The 23,329-nt window shown below is 43.4% G+C and overlaps 1 protein-coding gene across 19 annotated transcripts in view; it reads right to left on the minus strand.

The window, feature by feature from the left end:
• Positions 1-6,196: 6,196 nt before the first annotated feature.
• Positions 6,197-23,329, minus strand: part of MAST4 (microtubule associated serine/threonine kinase family member 4) — a 525,532-nt gene continuing 508,399 nt past the window's right edge. For all 19 annotated transcript variants that reach the window (XM_073235555.1, XM_073235554.1, XM_037026097.2 and 16 more), the window contains 5 exons: positions 22,076-22,305; positions 21,453-21,575; positions 15,089-15,225; positions 12,939-13,120; positions 6,197-12,577 (listed from right to left, as the gene is read on the minus strand). In XM_073235555.1, the coding sequence (XP_073091656.1) occupies positions 8,700-12,577; positions 12,939-13,120; positions 15,089-15,225; positions 21,453-21,575; positions 22,076-22,305 (4,550 nt within the window). In that variant the 3' untranslated portion in view covers positions 6,197-8,699. The remainder of the gene's footprint in view (positions 12,578-12,938; positions 13,121-15,088; positions 15,226-21,452; positions 21,576-22,075; positions 22,306-23,329) is intronic.

Genomic DNA, 23,329 nt, shown 5'->3' on the forward strand with positions numbered 1-23,329 from the left:
TCCTTCCCTGCACCTAGGATGGTGGGGCAGCATTCTGAGGCGGCCAAGCTGAGCCACTGCCGGGTTGGTATTGGCCTTGAGTCTGGCAGTGACCAAGGACTTTTCTGGTAGACTTTTGGTCTCAGAAAGGACTAGATGCCGATATGGGCAAGGCTGCCTTGGCCAGGCTCCCTAGGTGTGCAGAGCAAGGGGCTGCCTGTGCTGTAATGGGAGAATCCCCTTGTTCCAGGAAAACAAAGGCAGAATCGGTTTAGAAAACTCAGATGGCCCACCGTCCCATGTCAGAGGAGCAACCCCTTGGGGCCCCACCAACGCATGCTGCCCACCCTGCCCAGGAGCCATTCACCTTTGGAAATTCAGGCAGGAATGTGGCAGGACACATATTTTGCTTTGTTGATTTTTGCTCATTTGCTTGCAGCAAATTAGATGATCAGCTGTGGAAACTCTGGGAGATATTCCTGGCGATGACCCTGGGGAGGCAAAACCTGTGCTCGCTGTCTCTTCCTTCCCTCCCTCGTCTCTCTGCTCTTCTCCCTTTCCGGCAATGTTTCTTCCTTTCCTTCTCTCCTTTTCTCTTTCTCTGCCTCTGTGCTTCTCTCCGTTATTACTTACTTCATGCTTTCCTTCCTTCCTTCCTTCATATCACAGAACATAGAAGCCCATTCCTAAAAATTCAGTCTAAGCACCAACCCAGAGATTTCTTGGGTATTCTCACATATTTAAGCCCCTTCCTTGACTTAAGGACTTAAGCTTCAGAAAGGAAATACTAATTGCTGACCTACCACTTCATAGCCACACTGTCCTTCATAGCATTTAATGTGTAACTTGGAAAAACAAAAGCATTCTATAGAATATCTCTGATGCAGATTCTACTACAAGAAAGACTATAGGGTCCTAAGTCCCAGCAAAATGCAATTGCCCATCTTGCTCTATCAGGCATGTACCCCTTCCATGTCACACAACTTGCTACTCCATAACTGCACATTGATCTAAGGCTTTGTGACAGCTACTGTTTTAACCAACAGTAAATTCACCCTACAAAGTCAGAAAGGGAGCCTTTTGATGGCTGCTGTCACTTTTATTGCTTTGTCCTAGTTACTAGGATAGAATCTGCAGACATGGTGTGTTTATTGGTTTTATGTATCACATGTTGTTGCTGCTCTGACAAGCTACTCCTATAAAAATGTGTTATTATTGCATGTTGTAGCTCCATGAGCTGACCCTGCATTTCAAAGTGTACTGAAGCAAATAGCATTGAAGTCCATAAAAGCTGACTGGCCTCCATCACTGAGGGCTCTGCACGTGAGCTGCAACTCCCACAGTCAGGGAGCAAATTATACCTTTGCCCAGAGCCGGCAGGCATCACTGCTAACTGAACACAGCACAGACCAAAATCCAGGCATTACCTGTAAAATTCCAAGACAGGAAACTGTCATATCCTTTTTACTTGCCCAATTCCCCAATAAGTGTTATTTACAATTTTGAAGTTTGCAAAACAGTATGAAATAAGTGGCTTTTAAAATGTTTTTGTGTATTATTAGTTAGAGGGGTATAGCTGACATGGTTTTCTATCTGCCTAGAATGCAAAAGAGTAAATTTACTTGAATAACAGCAAGAGAGGATGTGGTTTGTTCTAAGCAAGTTATGACTGGGTGTTCTCCATGTTGATCTAGAATTGATTGCCTGGTATGCTAAGAAGTAGTCATCTAATATGAAGGGTGTTAGCTTGAAGGCTGCATAGTAATGGCCAGGCCCTGTGTCCCAGAGCTCCCAGGTACCGGCTCATCACCAGAATCACCCAGGGGCTCTCTATGAAACAGGCGCCTGCATTCCACTCAATACTGGGGTTCTGTTAGACGAGGGCTGTCCCTGGGCATTCAGCCTAATGATTTCATGTAAAACCCTTCCCTAATCTTAATTAAATCAACTAGTAGTAGTAGCACGCATTAGGCTTCATGAGTCAAATGAACTAAAGAACTGCTCCATATCCTGTAAGAGGAAATTTCTGAGGAAAAGGGAAAGAAAGGGCTATGGAGCCTTCAAATCCAAGTGTGAGGTATCCTAGGCAGGCAGCCTGAGCCTGAGAGTCTCTTTGCCAACACTGCCAAGTCACAGGGTCTGCCCCTACCCCCTCCCATCCATCCCTACCCACTCCATCCCAGCTATTTACAATTTGAAATCATTTATTGAGCATTATTAGTCTTGGAAAAAAGGAAACAACTAATCTACAAGTTATTTTTAAAAGCCATTATTGCTCAGGAAAAATCAGTGAACTTCACTGACCATCCTCCTCTTATCTGCCCCACCCCTATGTTAGATAATATTCTCTAAAAAACTGTTCATGACATGCCATTAGGTCATGCCAAGGTGAACAGAGGAGGGCGGCCACCAGAGCTTCCATCCATCTCCTCCTTCTCCCTCATGTTGCTTCATGGGCTTTCTAAACAGCTTGGGTCTCCCTTTTTTCTTTCTCCCATTCCTGGAAAAAAACCTAAGTATCCAATAATAGATAAATGATTAAATAAATTCGGGGATGATCTCAACAAATGAGACATTCTGTGTTCATGGGTGGAATAACAACATAATAAACATGTTGGTTCTACTAGGAATTAGCAAAATACAAGTCAAATGGGATAAAGTTTTATATTTATTACACTGGTAAAAAGAGAAATCTGGGTAATAGCATAGATAGGATGCATGCACTGCATATGGTTGCAGACTGGTGCAGCCATAATTAGTCAAGTTAAATGTGTGGGTCACAAATTCTTCTCTGGGCATATCTCCCAAGAAAGTTTTACATCTCCGCAATGATATTCAATGCAGCATTATTTATGGAGGGGCAAGTTCAAAGCACTTTGAGTGTTCATCACTAGGAAAATGGGTAGGCAAAATGTGGAATACTCCTACCATCCTACCACACAGTATCATACAGTAGTTAGAAGCAATGAATTAGATACAGCCAAGCAATATAGTCACGTCTCAAATATATAGTGTAAGAGGTCACCAAGAGGAGGTGACCACCAGTTGACCTAAAGCTAGATCCTGGCAATGGGAGGCTCCTCAGGCCCCACCGACACATCCTTGGGCTGTATGCTCTTCAATGGGAGCCATTTTTACTGATGGAGCCTTGAGACAGGAAGGTGCTATTGAGACCATCTGGGCTGAATACATGACTGAATCCAGTTAAGGCCTTTCTACAACTTTTAAGATTCTTGTGGGCAGATATGGAGATCTCATCCTACAACACCCAAAATAAGCCACATATGTTAAGTTCCCCTGCTTATTAAAACTGCCACCTACCCATCTGGAGTGGTCTGCCTCTTTCTTTGGTCTCTCCTTGCCCTCTGTGCGGCGGGGCCAGTTTGCAGCCAATATATAGGGCTTGATAGAAAAAAAATCCAAAATGGCATATTAACATGATCATTTTTATAAGTTAAAAATAACATGCATACAAAACAATGATACCTGTACTTCCTAAGAACACAAAAAGATAAACCATTAACATAGTTGTCTATGGGGCAGGAGGGGAGATGAAAGGGAGTGTAGGGATAAATTAAATGAACCTGGGCATGAGCCAAGGTTGGTTTGCCAAGAACTGAAGAACAGGATGACCTTGATCATCTGCACTTGAGGTTCTCTCCTGCCTGCACACACGAGAGAATATGGCCTGTCCATAAAATGAAGTGCCATGTGGCTGTTATAAATATTGCAGAAGAACATTTATAGGTATTTCATTATATTTATGATTTAACACTAAGCAGAAGTGCAGGTTACCAAACATCATGCCCACTGTTGTTAGTTTTTTTGAAAAATAAAAAATTGACTTAAAGAATGACACAGTAGCTGGTGGGGTTGCAGTGATGCAAACACTTTTCATCTTGCTTTTCTGTATTTCTAGTTTGTCTTCCATGACCATGTATTGTGCAACAAAGAAAAAGTGAGGGTTTTTTTTTTAAAGACTTAATTTTGTTTGTTTTTACAAAGGTACAAGAGTCATAAAGAGGTCATTGGTTGTAAGAATTCACAGGTGCTGAAAAAGGCAGCAGCCTTTTTCTAAGGCTTTGTGTTTTCAAGTGCAAATGGTCAAGCCCAAGTGTTAGGAGTTGCTCTTTGCTTTCCCTTGAAGACAGAGGGAGTGATAGTCGTTCTAAGGATCCCCACTGGCATGGGGCAGCAGGCTGAGGAGCTGCTGGCGCTCCGACCCCAGGGTGGCACTGCACTGATGGATGCGGGTGGGAGTTTTAGGACCTGCCCTCAGTCCTGACAAAAGTAAGTCTGTCTCTAGCCCAGAAAAGTCCCTTTCAGCAGAGTGCTGTTTAACAGTGTATGTATTTCAAAGGGACAGAACTTTCAGGTAAAGGGTTTTTATTTAGACAGTTTAGGGCTGGAGGATATGGTGATGCCAGCCTGACATATGAAGACTTGGTAGCTGCAACATGCTTGCTTCAGGCCTTGCAAACATCTTTATTCTTCATCTCCCGGCTGCTGACAGCCATCTCTGGGCAGTGGTGAATTGAACAGCAGGTGTATATTTCTTCGAGACTCGCAGCTTTACAGTTATCAACAGACTCTTTGTGTAAAGCTGTGGGGGTGATAACTAGTAACCATATGCAGCACATCTTCCTCTTTCCCATGTCTTAACAGACTTAACTAGCATGTCCCAGAGAGTACAGGGACCTTCAGTCTTGGGAGCAGAGTCCCTTTTTGAAGGGCTTGCCTGCACCCAAGTATTGGGACTGAGAGCCCCACAGGAAGCGTGGGTTGCTATAAGACACAGCAATCTTGTCTTTTGGAATGCGCAGTCCCCAAAATGAGGGAAATGCTGCGGCATGTTTTTCTATGAGGACCGGTGCTAATAACTCCAGTCCAGGGACTGAAGAGGTGTCTGAACTGTCAGAGAACTTGAACCTGGGCCAGAATGGTTAACTTCCAATAGGCAAAAAGTAATGAAATTGAGGTTCCACAGAGCTGTGGTCATTTCTGGTTTTCCTACGTATGAGATGTGTGAAATATTAACAGGTAGGGAATAGAAAGAGAGGAGTAACACAAAATGATTGCTTTGAGGAATGACTTAAAACCAGTAGGAAGGAAATTAAATTTAGAGAACTGTCCTACCATTGAGTTCCTTAATGCCTGGCCTATATTAAGGGAAGCAAATTTCTATAGCTAATGTAGTTACACTTTTTCATCTTACATGTGTTGTGAACCGAAAATGCTAAATGGGAAATTGTCCACTGATTAATTAGAACTAATAAAGTAGCTCTATTACAGAGAACGATTAGCTTCCTTGGCTTATGGTTTCCCACCAATCATCAATTTGTGGTTTTGCACCAAATGATTTCTCTGCATGTAAATAAAATAAAGAGAAAATGAGGTGGCTAAGATCATTCAGAGGGGACTGGATCTGAATTCAGTTACATGATACCTGTTAGTGTTTAGAAAGCTCAAGAGCTTTAGAATCAGAAAAATCAGGATTCTAATCCAAGCTCTCTTTACAGGGTGTGTGTTAAGCAAATTATATAGCCTGTCTGGTCCTGTTTCCTTACCTGTAAAATGGGGCCACTACCACCATCCTGTTTGAAAACTGTGTTGGGGCTCAAATGAGATGGTAGATGTCAAGCATCTTGCCCACCACTAAGCACATATATCTAGTAGGTAGACAATGTGAGTTAGGTTGCTTCTTTCCCTCCCGATGGCTTCAGTGGCTTTTAATTATGAGGAAGGAGAAAGGAGGAGAGGAAAAGAAAGATGAGAGGACACCATGGTAACTGTGGGAGCAAAGCTCTGGGAGAACTGAAGGTGTCATCAAGGAGAAGGGATGACGGAGGCCTGGCATAGAAACTGGTAGGTACCACAGGCAAGGAAGAAGATTGGTAGAAGACAAGGTGGCACAGAGAAAGTGGACTTGTCAGCTCAAGCCACTCTTGCTGTTAAAAAGCTGGTCAAAGAGCAATGCTAACTGGTGATGGATTTGCATGCAGAGGTCAGAACTTAAAATATGTGCCTACCCTGAGCTGCTAGGAAAGACTTACCTTGAAGAGTGGAATACGTTTGTGTAAGTAAAAAAAAAAGACTAGCATACTATACTACTCAACAAAAAGCAATCTCCAAAACCTCCTGCTTCCCATAACACAGTCATATTCAGGAACGTTTGGGATGGGATGGATGTGTGCACGCAGGAAAAATTTATTAGTCATTATCTTTTCATGCTAAATTTTTATTTCAGTGTTATGCAACTGCATAAGTATAAATATTTGTTCAATATACAACAATTATGACATCCATAGGGAATATCTTAGAGAAAATAAGACTGCAAACACTTTATTGCACAGAGTCTAACAAACTTTTAAGCTGGTAAATCTACAGCTGGGAATACTACTACCAAGGAGCACATCTCACAATCACAAGAGACTGATCACAGAGAACACAGGAGGATTTCTACCAGCTGATTGTGGAGAGGTTTACAAAAACAAACAGGCATTACAGGAATGCAACCTTAAGTACTCTGTACTCATCCAAAATGCAAAAACATATTTGGCAAAAATGACAACACACTGTACAAAATATACATAAAAATATCATTTGTAAACAAGCAGCTAGTTGTGCTTTAAAGAAACTGGACAGTTAACAAAGCAAAGGCTGTAAACCAAGAACTACATCCCCAATAGACCTGTAGTGATGTCTGAGTGCAGAAGGAATGGGTTATGACAACCGTCAAACACAGATATGAATTATAAATGTTGAGACCACTTTTAAAACCCATTTAAGTTCTTCTAAAATACTTGTTTCTCCTACAGTTTTACAAGACAGTGATGGGAGTGGCTAAAACTGCATGGGGAAGAAACATTAAAGGCAAAGAGGACACTCCTTTGCTGCTATTGCCAGTTTATTTTACAATGAAGGACAGCCAAGCGGTTGCTATGTTACGCCCTTGTTTTTGGAGCACAGTTTACAGCCTCGCTAAATGATTTACAATCCACAGGCTGTAATATGCTGCTGTGCGTGGAGGAACAATTTTATAGCTGGAAGATACTAAGACATTCCCGAGGGAGTTTGGGTGCTGGATTAGTATTTAGTGGTAATTTTTTTCTCTTACAAAATAAAATAGAACAAAAATTCTGCTATGGATCCCAAGCACCTTATAAATACTTACCTGTGTGTCTTTTCTCTTAGTGCCTTAGTACTTATGTCTGTGAGTGCAGCCTTACAATACAAAACAAGTCACCAGGAAAACGCCAACAGAAACACAAAAAACCCCCCCGCAGCACTAAAATGATTTGACAAATTCTACATATTCCATGGTATACAACATTTAAATAAGGCTTAGCAAAAGTAAAAAGGACAGTCACATTCAAGCACCAAATAGCTCCAGTAAGTCTTTTTTGTTACAAAAATGCTGCTCTTTATTAATATTTTTTCTTTGCATACAAATAAAGAGATCATGTTATGAAATGTATGGAGCTACTTGATGCATCAGAAATGAATGTGAAACCCAGGAACTTGCTAAAAACAGCAAGCTTCATCTACAACATAAGGCCCCAGCTATGTATTAAAATGTATCTGATGTCCTGATTATTCCTTAATATATATGCTATGATGCCAAAATCCACCCCCACTTCCTCAGAAAAGCAAATTTAAAACTTCTTCCAATGCCTGATGCTTATTACTCAACCTAAGTACTAGTGGATTTGTGTGCAGCCAGTAATTTTCCTTTGCATTCAAGAGCAGGGCTGGTGCAGGACTACTACAAAATGTGTGCTTCTTGGACTAGTGACTCATAGCATAAAGGCCTGAGCTTAAGAGCATGAAAAGAAGGGAAAGCAAGAGAACAGAAATGAAACGACATGTGTTTATAGCCCCCGCTAAACCTTGGGTGAACACCTGACATACACACCCATGGGCAAGGACAGCTAGCCTTTCAGACAGCTGGACCCAGGATCAAAATGTCCATTAGAATCACTCAAATGCAAACAGCTAGCTCCATTTGTTCGTCCATTACTAATGAAAGGGGAATTCCAAATGCAGCGATTAGAGTAGCTCTTGCTTTAAGATCGGGAAATACAGGTAGCCAGATATAGTACTATCAAAATCTTGTTTAAAAATACACATAAAAACCTCACCATCTACTGTATTCAGGGCTTTCTTTCAGCTTTAACTCTACGTAGAATGTTTTAACTTAGAAAAACGTAGCCTTGAAATATTCCCTTAAACCACGGACCAAAACATGTGGGTAGACGTGTATATATACGGATATAGGTGTATCCGTACTTTCACATACACCCAGTTTTAACCATTTTGCTTCATTACTACATTATGTTAAGTGGTAAAGCAAAAATCTTACTAAAAAAAAAAAGCTGTAGTAAATGACGCCATCAGCAGCAAAGTATAGACTCTACATCCCAAACCAAACACATTGCTAGGTATTTACAGAGACAATCTTTTTCCTCAATAACCCTCAACAGCAAAGATTTTTTTCTTTTTGTACAAACACTATCTGGTAACAGTTTTACCGGTTACAATTGGGAAGGCATTTGGAAGAAGGTCCCCTCTTTCTGGCTCTTCCTTTTCTCTCCCTTCATCTGTGAGGCTCCAGGCTCTGACTGGCGGCCAGTCCCACACAATGCTGGTTTCAGAAGGTAGTCAAGACTCAGTTACACATTCAGGTCTGTCTCCCCAGTCCCGCCCTGGGGCCTGCCCCATTACAAGGCCTTTTTGTGAGGGCTGCTCCGCCAGCTCTCTTTGCCCCGCCTCTGCCGGACCACAGAGTCTTTCTCGGAAGGCAGAACGACCGGATGGTCCCCATTTGGAGCAGGGGATGGCTTGGTCGTCTCTCTGCCCACATTCTGCTTCCTAGTCTGAGGTGGCTGGCCTAGAGTAGGCTCTTTCCCTTTGGCTTCTCCTAGGGTGGCAGTTACTGAGAGGGCCCTGTCCTGGTGGCCAGAGACCCCCGCCACATTTGGGCTGGGCTGGTGCAGCTCCAGAGTGAGGGTGGAGCTCCGAAAGGATGGCAAAGAGTCACTCTTTGTCATCTGGGTTCTGCCATCTCCCCCAGGCAGGGCCTTTCTATGGTCCCTGCAGCTGGAGGCTGTGGGCTCAGCTGCGGCCCCATTGGTCTTGGCAGAAGAGGTGCTGTTGCTGGTTGTAGAGACCTCCTGCACTCCTGGTCTGGCCCCAGGAAAGCTGGAGGAGCAGCTCAGAGGCTTCTCAGGGAGGGCAGGGGAGCGGAAAGAACTCTGCCCAGTGGCTGAGGGGGACTGCTTCATGCTGCTGGGCTTGCCTGCTTCAGTCAGTGGCTTCTGGGGACTGAGCCCTTTCCCCTTGGCCTCTGGCAGCCCTTTCCCGGTCATTGCTGGCCTCTCTGTGCCTTTCAGCCTGGCCTCCCTGGGTGCTAGGGACAGGGTGGCCTCCAGCTTTCCGCTGTCTGCTGGAACATAAAGTGCTTCTGTGCATTTCTTCCCCTCTGACTTCCTGTCTGTGGTGCTGGCCTGCAGACTTGGGCTCTTGTCTGTCTGTTTGCACAGAGGGGGGCAATCTCTCACAGTGGATGGTTTGGGGTGCTTTGGAGACAGATTTTGTTTTTCATTGACAGTGGGAAGTTTCTGGTCTACCAACTCACTAAGCCCTGGGTGTCCTTGCCATGGCAGATGGACAGGCTTCTCCAGCATCTCTGGGGGATGCTCCCCACTGGTGGGTTTCAACTTGGTGTCTAAAGGACCCCCTTCATTGTGCAGTGGGGCTGACACATTGCTAGCTGTGTTCTGGGAGCCTGAGAGGGCGGGGAGCATGTCCAATACACCCTTACTGCTGCCTTTTCCCTCTCGGCTGGGGCCGCTGGGGGACTGAGGAACAGGCTCTTTGCCCACTGCAGCCCCAATGCTCGGCTTCTGGGAGGAGAGGGGCCGGTCTGGGTGCTTAGACTTTGGAGGGCCTGGGTCGGGGCCAGGCCTAGGCTTCTGGCTGCCGCTTTCACTGTGCACAGCAACGGGCTTGGGAGGGCCCTGGAGGCCCAGGCTGGGTTCTGCGGGACAAGGAGGCTTGCCTCCCTGCTCTCTGCCTGAAGTCGGGCTTGGTGAACTGCAATGCTGCCAAGCAGCCAGGCCAGGCAGTTCTTTGGTGATTGATGGGGACTGAGAGCTACTGCTGAGATGCTTCTGTAGAGGCTGGTCCTTCCTTTCTGCTTCCTTGGGACTGTCTTTCTGCAGAGGTGGGAAACTGGAGAGCAGGTCACCCTTCCCACTCTCAGTTCCAGGTGCCTGCAGAGATGGTCCAGCAGGGGCTTCCAGCTTGGGTTCTATTCCCCTTCTTCCCCTGCCCGGCTCCCTCTCACAAGGAGTCTGGGCTGAGCTCCAAGAGGAGTCCCCTCTGGCCGGTGGCCTCTGCTCATCTTGGCCATCTTTGTGGCCTGTTTTCCCACAAGGCCCCCACACTTTCTCCATTGCCTGGGTCTGTGCGCAGAAGTCTGGGTGGGCCCTTCCCACAGAGGGGAGACCTTTGGAGGTGTCTCTGGTTTTAGCAGCATCTGGAAGACATAGCTCCAGGGAAGGGTCTCTGCGGACATCAGCGCTTGCAGCAGACTGCTCACTTCTGGCTGTGGGAAGGCCCCTTTCCAACGATTCTCTCATGTTTGGCTTCTCCGGGGCAGGGGTACCTTCAGGTGGCAGCGTGCTGCAAGGCCTGGATCCGTCAGCACAGTGAAGGCTCTGCCCCAGAAAGGGGAGGAGCTTCGCGTCGGGGCTGCGGTCGCGCTGCCTGCTGGGGCCGCCCTCTCTCTGCAGCCGGTTGCTTTCCATGCTGGCCACCGGGCTCCCGGCAGCGTGGGAAACTGTCCTGTCCCGTGTTAGCTCTGGGGCAGGCAGGAGAGCCGCTGGTGGCCTCTGGAGCCCCTGGCTGGGTTGTGGGAAGCGAGGCTCAAGCAAGTAGGATTTATTCATCTTGAAGTTGGCAGGGGAAGGCTCCCTCTGACCCACCGTTTCACCCTTCTTCCCCCCACTGCTGGGGAGAGCCGGTGGCACAGAGGGCCTCACTTCACAGCCTGGGCTGGGGCTCGGTGCAGGCTCTGGGGAAGCCAGCTCTGTCTTGGAGGCCTGAGGCCCAGACAAGAGAGCAATGTCCAGAGTGCCCTCAATTGGCTTCAGGCACGACACAGACCTACCGTCCAGCTTATATTCAGAGGGGCTTTTCCGGACAGGTGATTCAGGAGCAACCAGGCTTGGCTTCTCTGCTCCACTATCTACCCGGCCAGCCAAGGCCTTGATGGGGACAAAAGAGATGGCACTAATCTGAGCTGCATGGGCACTGTTGATGAATGCTCGGCTCTCAGAGGCTGGCAGGGCTTCCTGCTGCCCAGCCACAGGCCGGACTGGGTTCCCTGGCAGGCATTCATGGGCACTAGACGTCATCTTGGACTTGAGCGCAGGGCAGAGGTTATCATCTTTCTCTTCAAGTGACACTTTCTTTCGGAGGTAATCAAGGTTGGCCAGCTTGCTGTCTAACTTCTCACAGCGGAGACACTCCTTGGCCTGGGAGGCCTTTTCTTTGTTCTCGCCCTTCCCGGGGGAGGGCCTGTCTGTGGGGTGACACAGACTTTCTTGGAGGGCGCTGGGAGCAGAGGCCCGTTTGAAATCACAGGTGCCGCGGCTGTGATCCCTCGGTGCCAGGCCACAGCCAGCGGCTGCCCTATCCCCGGTTCCACCCTCACTGGCCCGCACGCTGGCCTGCTTGTGAAGCGTGCCCTTCAGCAGGCTGCCCAGGGTCTGGGCCTCCTGCAGAGCTGCTTTGTTTTCAAAATGGCTCGACCTTTCTAAAGACTTTGGATATATTTTCTTCTCTCTCTCTTCAAGCCTGAAAGTAGAGAAGTTTTCCAAATCACTACCAAGTCCATGGGGTTTCTGTTGGGATTCCTGCTTCTCCGGGAAGCCATCTGGTTTCTTCACCACCACCTTAGCCTTCAGCTTCTCTCGGTCCAGGTCGTCCACGGACTCCTGCCTTCCCAGCTTCCGGGAGACGGGGCGTTTCAGGCAGCCCTGTTCCACCGGCCTGGCCCGGCTGAGCGAAGGCGCGTCACACACGTTCTCCTCCAGGCTCTGCAACGTCACTTCCCGCTGGGACTGCTCCCGCTGCACCTCTTCCTGGGTCACCTCCAGGCTGTGCTTGCGGGAACACAGGTGCTTCTTGTCACTGCCATAGGACGGCGAGAGCTTCTCCTCCGACTGCACGCGCTTGAGCAGCGGGGACCGCGGGGGCTCTGCGCTCTTGGGCCTGACGATGTGCCTGACGATGGTGGGAGGGGAGTGCATTTTGCTGGGAAAGGCTTGCGCGATCTTGGAATTGCCAAGTGAGTGTCCCAACAGAGGTGAAGGTGACCGCTGAGGGGAAGTGGGCTGAGGAGTTGGAGAGGGTGTCCGGGCCAACGGGGAGAGCGGGATGCTGCCCGCTGACTTACGCCTTCCAGACCGGTATCGCTGTCCGCTGAGTTTGGGGGCCAGACCATGGAGGGTGCTGGGCCGGATGTGTCCTGAGCCTGCTGGGGAATTGGGGGCACTAGAACTTGGGGAGCTGCTCTGGGAGGAGTTAGTACCTGTGGGTGGGAAAGAGAAAACAGAATGTTGTGAGCAAGGGCCTTCCCTTTACTTCCAGCCCAGACTGCCTTGGGTGAGGTCAGGTAAAGGTCAGCTAATTGTCCCTGCATCTAACACCAATGAGTCAGCACTTGGCAGATAAACTTCCCCCACATTGAGGTTTAACCCAATGCTTCTTGTTTTACTTTAATGGTCCAAATAGCCATATCTTGTGACCTCCCTGTAAGTCCTGTTCTCTATCATTTACATCCTCGACTTTGTTTCCTTCGGCCGGAATAAGGCTCCTGTCTTTCCGGATCCCAGGCGGTGACTGTGACCTCCTCTCAGCTCTCCTGCCGTCCAGCCCTGAGACTCACTCACCAGATGGGAAGTCGGGGGTGGAGCGATAGCTGGGCGTTGGGGATCGGGGAGACAAGCTGTGAGTGGGGGACCCCGGGAGGCTCTCCCCCGATGACAGGGACCGGTTCAGGCAGGAGAAACTTCGGCTGGTGTGCAGTAAGGGAGAAGGTTGCTTGGCTAGTTTTTTGAAAAGGGATCTCCTCCTAGAGAGAAAGAGGGGAAAATTGGTCAGAGTCTATGTTCAGAACCACTCCTGCCTCCCCCGGTACCAGTGGGCTCATCCACACCTCTGTGCCAGAGACAGTAACATGATGGCAGATCCAATTAAAAAGGAAGACCCCATTTTTATATAAATTTTTCTTTTAATGTTTTAGGAAGGAAGTCTTTGATAGAATACAATGGCAGCTCTCTTCTCCAAGTTTCAAACACATTAAGGAAAGTTAGGAAAGTAAGAAAAATATAAAATATATTAAATATATATGCATTTATTTATCTGTCAGGTTTATGAGAAGGATGTTCTTTGCCTGAAGAAAGCTTCTGAATCCATATCCCCAGATACACTGATACAATTTAATTAAGAGATAATACAAATCAGCATCTTGGATATAGAATGCTTTAATGCTGATAACATGCTTTATCTCTGAGGGGCAGTTTGCTGTGCTTATTCCACTGTGGACTTTTGAATATTCCTAATAACAATGTAGGCTGTACATTTACATTGGAAAATTGAGAAAGTTGAACTGATGCTTATCATATCAGCAGGGCCAGCAGACACCATACAGCAGCAGAAGCAAATGTGTATTTAGTGCTCAAAAAGCACAGCCTCAGATGGCTTAGAAGTGCAGGTGGGGCTACAGAGTTCCTTACGGCCAAGCGAGCATGACTCATCCCCACTGAGCATAAGCAAAGATTTAATGCTAACCCTTGAAATAGTGTGTTCTAATACGATTTAAAGCCCAATCAAAATATACAGCACACGTTAAAAGAAAGGACCTCAGAATTTGTGTGCATATATAATTTTGATCAAAGTAATAAATATATCTGGGTTAAAATGTCCAATATTTTTATAAAGTTATAATGAAAAATAACAACCACCCCACTCTGCCTTTCGCCCACTCCCCAGAGAAATCCCTTTCTACTCCTTTTGCTGTTTCTTCTCCCATTTGTCTGCATAGTGCTAATGTGCTTACACTTAACACTACTTTTTATTTGTTTAGTTTTAGAAAGTGTATGTTGATTTCCTACCATAGGCAATGAGAATTAAGCTCTTACAACTCCTTTCCCCCTGCTTATCAAATATACTTCCCCTTTTCTATTCCTCTCAATAGAGCTAAAGCAAAGTTTTTGGTTAGTAAAAAGGCTGATATTCTCTTGATTTTGCATTATAAGTCTTGTTCACAGTTAGGCCACATAAAGCATAACTCTATTTCCTTTATTCTATAACTCTGTCCTTCCTGGAGTTAATAAGCATTCCTTTTCTCATATGCTTTTATTTCTACATTCTTATAAAAAATCCCCTTAATACAATCGGATACATCTGACCCACGCAGGTGAAGGAGGGATGCTGTGCATGGTGTAGGGAGCACATCAGACAGAGGCCTGACGAGAAATGTCCTCACCAGGAACACATACCCAAATCTCACCAGTGTCTGCATGGAGCACAAAAAGATTCTCATGGTACCTCCCAGGCTGCAAACATGTAACCTAGTTAGATTTTCAGTCAGCAAAACAAGGCCCTTTCATTTCTAGACTTATTTGGATCCTTTAAGGATACAATTATTTTAGAATATCTGACATTTAAAAAATAACAACTGTTTGTTGTTAGATAATGTACTGGACATTATCAAATGTGGATTTAATGCTAAAAACTGCCTAGAAGTCTAATTCCTCAAATCCGACTCAAATGTAATGAAGTCTAGAGGCTTAAGGAACAGCAAAGGGCTTTTCATGGTACTCCCACATGAGAAAAAGGTTCTACAATGTAACTGTGTATATCTCTTCATTACAAAACATAATGCTGTTATGGACTTTAATATATAAGTGTATATGAACCACAGCACATAATTTCTCACAGAAATACATCTTTCTCATATATAAGCATTTAACTTAAGGAATAACATTCCTCCAGCATGGGTATATACCAACCTCACAAAAATAATGCTTCAACTAACCTTTCTAGACTTTCTTTCTTCTTGGATTTCTTGCTCCGCCTCACCATCCGGCTCTTATAGCTGTTTCTCCTTGCTGGTCCTGTTTTGATGGATGTGTTTTCAAACGGGGTTGTAGTGATTGACACCTTATTTCCACTCTATAAAAGAAAATGGGGGGGCTTTAAAGGGAAATGCTGTGATGAAACAAGATGACAATAGAAATTGGAGATTCAAAGACAAATAACAATGCACAAGGACGGACATACAACAGGCCTTCCATGTTTCCCAATAACCCTTCAAGCAGTGAAGTCTGACAGAATACAAATGGGGTGGAAGGCAAATTGTGAGGTTTCTTTTTAAGAGGGTGGTCCCTGGACTCCACGATCTGCGTTCAAATCGGACCTCTGTGACCAGAGCAGGTTGCTTCTCCTTCCTCTGCCTCAACCTCGTGTACTAATGGTGGGATCAGACCTGCCTCATAGTGGCTCATCTCAGCATTATGTAGGGCTGTTGTAAAACCTTTAACATGGAGTGTCACACATGGAAACAGCTCTATAAATAAGTTATCTTCATTCATGTGGATTAAATATATATGCCCAAGGTCTGTCTGCTCATGGCTGATTTTTCTTTTTTCTTTTGTCCTTTTCTTCCTTTGACCTAGAAATCATAGAATAGCAATACTGAATGAGACTGGTATTTTTAATTATTTTAAAAGGTTCCTTTTCTAACACCATAAAACTTGCCTCCTCGTAGAGCTGGAAAGTTTATGCCAGTGAGTACGAAATGGCCTTTCTTTAACCAGGTCATGGCAGGTGAGGTAAATCCTGGTGGGTTTCCGGGCCCTTTCACTCCACCCTGGGGCAGGCGCTTGCTGGGCAGGCCCTGGGGACAGACTTGAGAGTGGAGACAGAAAGCAGGATGAGGGGTGGATGGGGCAGGTGGGCAGGACTAATCCCCCTTGCTACTCTATCAACAACCTCTTCTTCAATTTCTTAATAACCAAGGGGGAAACATGTCCTTTCAGAGTCACACATGGTCTTGACCACCTTGAAAAGATAAGAAGTATAAGGAAAAGGGCCTTTAAAAGACCTGTTCTTGGAAAACACCTACCAATTCCCTCTAAGTGGTAACAAGTAATGGGGAGTTAAGTATGGTGGGAACAGGGGACTGAAAAATTAGGGATTGACTGATTTAATGTTAGCATCTACTCCATCCCCCAACTCCCTGCTACCAGCAATTTGGGAAATAATACATGCTGTTATAAAAAAAATAAAAGTCACTGGGAACCTACCACACAGATAACACTGGTAATATTTCAGTGTATTTCTTGCTGGTCTTTTTTCAGACATGTATAAATTATGCACATATATAAGACATACTGTATAAATAATTTTAATCTTAATTACTCTAATATTTAGTTTTATGTTGTTTTTATATTTCACATCATATTACTTTGAAGACTTTCCCTTCATCACTGAATATTCTTTAAGAACATAATTTGTATTGGCTCTATGATAATATTCCATGAGACAGGTGAAACAAAATTCAGCTATTTCCCTATTACTGTTTTCTACTTTTCAATTCTTTTAGGAGTTGAAATAGCTTTTTATAATTGTTGCCCTAACCTCTGACATTTTCCTTAGATAATGTAATTATATCTAAAACACAGAATCAAAGGGTCTACCTGAACTTCTTAAAGACTCTCGGTACATATCGATATCCTATTTTCCAGAATGTTTTTTTTCCCGTTTATAGTCTCACTAGCAGTATACTATCTTACCACAGGCTTGTCAGAACTGTCAAGCCAATTTTATAGGAAAAAGTTACATCAAGTTTCAATCTTCATTTTTTGACTATTAGCAAGGCTGGATGTTGTCTCATTTATTTTGGTTGTTTGTATTTTTTAAGGAAATGATTTGTTCATGTGCTACATCCTATTTTGTTTCAGAAAGTCTTAGTATTTTATTACTGAATTTAGAGTTCTTTTCATATTTAAGAACATATAATCCCATTACTACTGTCATAATTGTAAAAAACATATTTTAGGGAAATGGGATTTGAACTTGAACAAGAGAAAAAAAAAATTTTCATTCTGAAAGAATAAATTATATGTTCTATATGCAAATGCCAAAACTTAAAATTAGCCTTTATCTGACAGTAGAGATTGGTATTCGATTTAGTCTAAATAAAATTCAGCTTGAAAGGGTGAAAGGCCTGCCAAGGTTGTTTAGAATGGGGTCTTCTCTTCAGACTGATGAGGCCTTGCTAAAATTTTAGTTGTTTTTCCTATGTGCCTTAGGTGAAGGAAAAGGGCAGCAAATGTGGTTGGAGTTCATCTTTCACTGAAGTTCTTTCAATCCTTTCCCACATTCATATTCAGAGCAACACACAGAGCCACAATGATCACTGGGGCTGTCCTACCCCATGAGCCACCTTGTGATGCCTGAGTCCAATTCTATTCTTTTTAACCTAATTCATGACTTTTAAATCATTATCTCTAAGAGGCACCTAGCATTGTAAATGCACATTTTGAGTATTAAAGCGCTTTTCATGTATTCCCTTACTTTATTTTCACAACCAAGTCATAAGGGTTGTTAATTTTCCCCCCACAACCTTTTAAGGTGGGAAGGGATTGCTATCCTTGCATTAAAAATAAAGAAAGTGGATTCAGAGACACTGAGATTCTTCTTTCCACAGGCACAGGGCCCAGGGGGAGAGGCCAAAACTAGCTCTTATGCCCCTCACCCCACTGCTGGCTACTGATAGGCAAGGCACGCCCTGATTCTCTCTCTCTTGCTCCTGGCACAGTACCTAGCTTGTACATCATGAATGGTGTCATGTGAACCAGACACTGGATTGATGTAAGGAATGAATGCTCAACGTACAGATTGTCAAGAAGAAACTGAAGAGATATACTAATACCATAAACACCATATGACATAAAAACAGTGTAAGTGTTTCTCATCAGGAAATTGTTATGACCAGGGCTTGCCAAATCAGAGCATATCACTCAGCTCTGTACAAATGTCCCCTTCCCCTACAAAAGCCAAACCCAGTTTTCCATTTCTGATCTCGACATATGGCCGTTCCAGAGAACAGTTCACCTGACTTAACGGAAATACACCAAGATTACTTCCCTGAGAGGAAAAGCAGACACAAAAGATTCAGAGTGTGAATATTTGGTTGGAAGTATTAATGATTATGAAAATGGTTAAGTGACTGGAAAAATAACAAAATAGATGAGAATCGTGGAGCCTGCCACCTGGTGGATCCATCAGCTACAGCAAGTGCTGCCTGAGCTTGGCAGTGTGGCTTACTCGGTCAGGTTATCCTCGACAAATTCTTTGAAGAAGGAGCGACTTCTTGTTAAAGAAATTCTGCAGCACTTGTTAAAAAATGACAAGGAAAAATGGGGGCATCAGACTGTTAAATGTTCAGTTAGTTCACTTTTACTTTAAACTACTCATGCAATTAGGGCACAGTGGGAGGGAAATAGTGCACGTTAGCTGTACTGAATGCAAGAGCAGAAGTCAGGCCAACCAGCCTCTTCTCTCAGGCTGGCTCCATGTTAGCTTATCGGTGGTCTTGGGTATTTCACTGGGGTAGACTGAGATCCTATAATCCCATGGATCTGGGATACAAAGTGACTTTGTAAGTTAGTGCTTCCAAAGCAGGTTCACTTTTAAGTTGTGAAGGTAAATGAGACCAAATGTGAAGACATGAAACATAGAAAATGCTTACTATGTTCACAATATTGTATGTGTTTCTAAACACAAACATAGATGTGTTTGTGATGGATCTTCTACCTTTTTCTAAGGGTGCCATGAGATTTTGTGAAGCAGTTTACAAGCATTACCTATCATGTAACAGCATCCAAGAATATCAAAATAGAGCTACTACCCTGATATTCTGCCAGTGATGGCATGGATGGGCCCAGCAGTGATACTAGCCACCTTGTACTTTGTCCAAGAATCACTGTCTAAATTTGGAATAAAGTTGCATGATTACACAGCTCACTGGGAAGATCAGTAAATCCTTTGTTTGTATCCTCTTTGTGTCATTATGCTGGTTACTCCTCTTGAGGACTTCCTTTATGAGCCAGGGGGAGGAGCCTCTGCTAGGATCTGTGACAGAGCACACCAGCTTCTCATTACAGCCTGTTTACAACACTTCAGAGATACAAGTTGACTAGATTCAGGGATGAAGGCACTCCGCAACCCGGTAACGACAAAATGCTTTAAGTGGACCATCTGAGTCTGCCAAGAGACCTTACCAGAGACCTTTAGGAGAAATGTACATTCAAATATCACAGAAGCAGAAAGAAAGGCTTTAAAATCCAGAATATGGTTTTAAAATCGTATTAAAATACTTTATAAATTATGATAATGATAAAATATGTCTCAGCAAAATAAAGGCATATTTTCTAAAGATACATATATATATTTCAGTTTATTATTTCTTCTTCTGATTTTATGAGCAGATATATGGAACGATATCAAGATAGCTGTAGCTGAAACTATGCTACCTATAACATAATACTGTTACAAAGAAAGTGGAAGGCCAAACTTACGTGACCATTTAAGATCCCTTTGACTTTCTTTTAATTGCTGATGCCCAGATCTGGAAAAGCTCTAATAGGATGAATAACAACTAAGAAAAGTTCACTTATAAAACAAAGACATACTATCTAAAACAGGGTGAGATCCTAGAAAAGCTCAAGGAGCATTTTAAAGACAGCACCTCTGCCTACCTTTACAGTTCCTAACCAACTGGAAAGGCTTATTATATATTGGATATAGTAGACAGTGAAAAAAAATCCCTAACTCTAGGTCCTCACAATGGGTGGCTCTATCCCTCCAGTGATCAATAAATAGTATGCATTGGTGAGAAAGTTGCGTAGTTAGGGGGACAACTTGTAGGTACTGATGACAGCAAAGCATGGCCTCAATTCCCATGGGCTTTGAGCCCAAGAACCAAATGTCATTAATGCTGTGAATTTTACAATGGTGATACTTCCCTACAATCTGCTACTTCACAGTGAACCTCTGAATGCTATTACTATTCCTGGAACCTAGGACAGACCTTGAATCTTTTGAAGAATAAATGCAGTTGCCTGGCTGCAGGATGATAAAGAAGGAAGGAGAAAAGTCATTTACCTGCACTTACTTTTGAAAGGTACTTCCCTGTAGTGCCTTCCAAATTCCTAATTTTCTTTCAAGGTCCAGTTCAATGCCACCTGCCTGTGATCCCTCTCCCCATTCAGAATATTCTCTCCAAAAGTATGACATTCCTCTCTCTACTATAGCCCTCGCTAATCGAGTTGAACTGTATCTGTTTACATGCATCTCCTACATCTTCTGTACTCTTTGCGGACAAGGACCTTAATTCCCCTGTACCAACATCTACTATGTACCTGCCTCAGAGCGAGTGCTCTAGAAATAGTCTGAATTTACATTATTCAAATGACTCTCAGTAGGCTGTTATGTGAGAGCTATGATTCTGTCTGGTAGCCCTGACATACCCTCCCAGTCATCATGAAGCAAGAGGTCATCCATTAATCTGTTATTTGTAAAATAATCCACCAATTAAGAGACTGTATTTCTGATCACAAATAGTCTTCTTTTCTGAAAAAAATTAAAATCAAACTCAAATTTGTCTTTTAAACAGACCCATAATGAGCTATAACTTTCTATTCTACAGTCAGCAGAACTGGAATCTGTATACATTCTCCCTCTCCACTGATATTCATGCTTATTGTGATTTCCTTATTCCACAAGCTTTATTCAGCTTAGTCTAAATAGAAATTGATCTATATTCAAATTCATTTATATGATGGTGGAAGGCTTAATGATTGCTAGAACCTCTTCTTCCATTACTACAACTACATATTTCTACCACTTCTAATATCTGTATAAATATTCACAATTCTATCTTTCAAAGGAAATCCAACTCTCAGACTAAACCTTCAGATCTGACCTCACAGTTTAACACCACTTTGTCTGCTATGATACTAGAATAAAACCTACTAGGTGTTCTGAAGAAAAATCACCGTTAGGTTAGATGATTTGCAAACAGATTTTGCTATGTGAGTAAGACAGAACTCTTACTATTTGTGATTTAGAATAAAAAGCAAAATTAAATCAGGATGCAACTATGCAGATATAGGGAGATGTTTTTTGAGTTGTAAAACCAGAGCATTCATGTAATCTTTGTCTTTACAAAGTATGTTAAACTATGGATACATTCTCAGTAATCAGACAGAATATGTATGAGTGAGCCATAGAGAACTCTAGAACTCAAGTATAGAAGACACAAAACAAAACCAAAAACAAGGTACTTTCTAGATACTTGCTTCATCTGTATGGCCATGACATAAGAAAGATACCTTTAGCAAGAGCTCTATAACTTCCGTGTGGACAAGCCCATGCACCGGTTCTCCATTGATGTGTGTGATCAGATCTCCAGCCTTCAGTCCTGCCTGGCCTGCTGGACTTCCTTCTTCTACATTCTAAGTCCAAGAGGAGAGTAGAAATTGTAAGCAAACAAATTACCATCTCAACATTTACTGTTTCTTCTGGCAGAATATTCTGAATGAATTAGCAAATGATCCTAAGCTCCTAAGAGGAAATCAATAGTGCATGGTCATTTTTCCTTTTCTGTCTCATCCTAAAATAGGATAATTTCTGTAGTTCCTTAAGAAATTTCAGGTGATTTTGAGAAAGTAGTTTTCTTTTTTTTAAAGGCCAAGAAAAAAAAATAAGAAAAAAAGGAATAAAAGAAGGGTAGAAATAGAAGTCTCTTTGATTATTTCCATCAGCTTGGCATGCAGAATGGGCAATCAAATATGAAAACTGGACAGAATTATGAGAAAGGATTAGTTTTTGGTAAATTCAATTCTACCACATAGACAAAAGGGAAGAGCATGAAACAAGTCCCAATGCCAGCTTAAGAGGAAAAACATTTGGCTGGGAGTGAAACCTCACGGGGCTGGGCAACTCCTGGGCTTACCCAAACGATATGGTGCACCGTGTAGATGTCGCTGTCTCCCACATACACCCGGATGGCTCGGATGGTGAAACCATAGTTCTTCCCCGAACTGTGGATCACAATGGGCTGATGTGGACTAGCCGAAGCCGCTGAAGAATCTCGGCTAGGAGAAGAATCCCGTGAAGAAGAAGGGTCCGAGGACAGGGAATGAGGAGACATTGGACTCCCCAGTGGAGAAACAGAAAACATATCTGCAACAAAGAAGCCAGTCGTCAAGGCTGATCCTCACCATGCAAACCACACAGTCCACCCTCACCATGGGAGCATGCTTGCAAAGTAAATCTACTTGTTTCCAATAAAGAAAAAATAATATTAAAACATTTATACTGGTAACTAGCATGGATTTCAAAGCAGAAGTCTGGCAAGGAAACCTTCCAAGTATCTCTATTATAACTCATTTCCAATACTCCAAAGTTATAATTTCTTAGTTCTCTGTTCTAATAACAACACTCACAAAACTTAGTGACTATCTGGCTGTGATACTTTATTTAATACATTCTCTTTTAATTAAAGAAACAAATCATATAAGTATGAATTTCAAGTCCATCCTCACACAGAGAAGACCGTATGGACTACAGTACGAGATTCTCAGGCTCCAAATCTTGCCCTTAATGATTTTAACATGGTCCTTTTCAAAAACACACAGTCAAGAAAGCAAATCCTCAATCTACCAGCTGCTTTTTACAAGAATATTGAACTAGCACTAATGAAATAATTTTGATCAAGAAAACACCAAAATGTCAACTATTCTATAAGAGAATCACTCCTCATTACTGATAACAACTGTTTTCATTTACTACCTGTGATACTAACAAGGTGTCTGAGAGAACAATGTAGATGAAATAGATAGATTTTAAGAAAAATTCAGTTCATATTCCACAAAACCAATTCTACTCTGCTTTCCTTGTTTTACAAGGAAACACACTTTTAACCGATAGTTCAGATCACTCTTCCATCTATGTAACTCTAAACAAATCCTAACTGGTTATGTGAGTTAAAGTATGTGTATGTTTGAGAAAAAGAATCATCTCTAAAAGATGCTGAGGCTTGAATGTGAGCTCAGCTGGATGGAGCCAGACTATAAAGCGACCAGTGCTACTGATGGCTCACCAGGTGTGGGAGTACCACTGCAGCCACAGTAAGCTGGAAGTATCCATACTATCCTTTGTTCTAATTCTTCTGTCTGTCCAAAGTAGAACAAAGCTAAATGTATCA

The sequence above is a fragment of the Manis javanica genome, chromosome 1 (assembly GCF_040802235.1).
Source record: "Manis javanica isolate MJ-LG chromosome 1, MJ_LKY, whole genome shotgun sequence".
Lineage (NCBI taxonomy): Eukaryota > Metazoa > Chordata > Mammalia > Pholidota > Manidae > Manis > Manis javanica.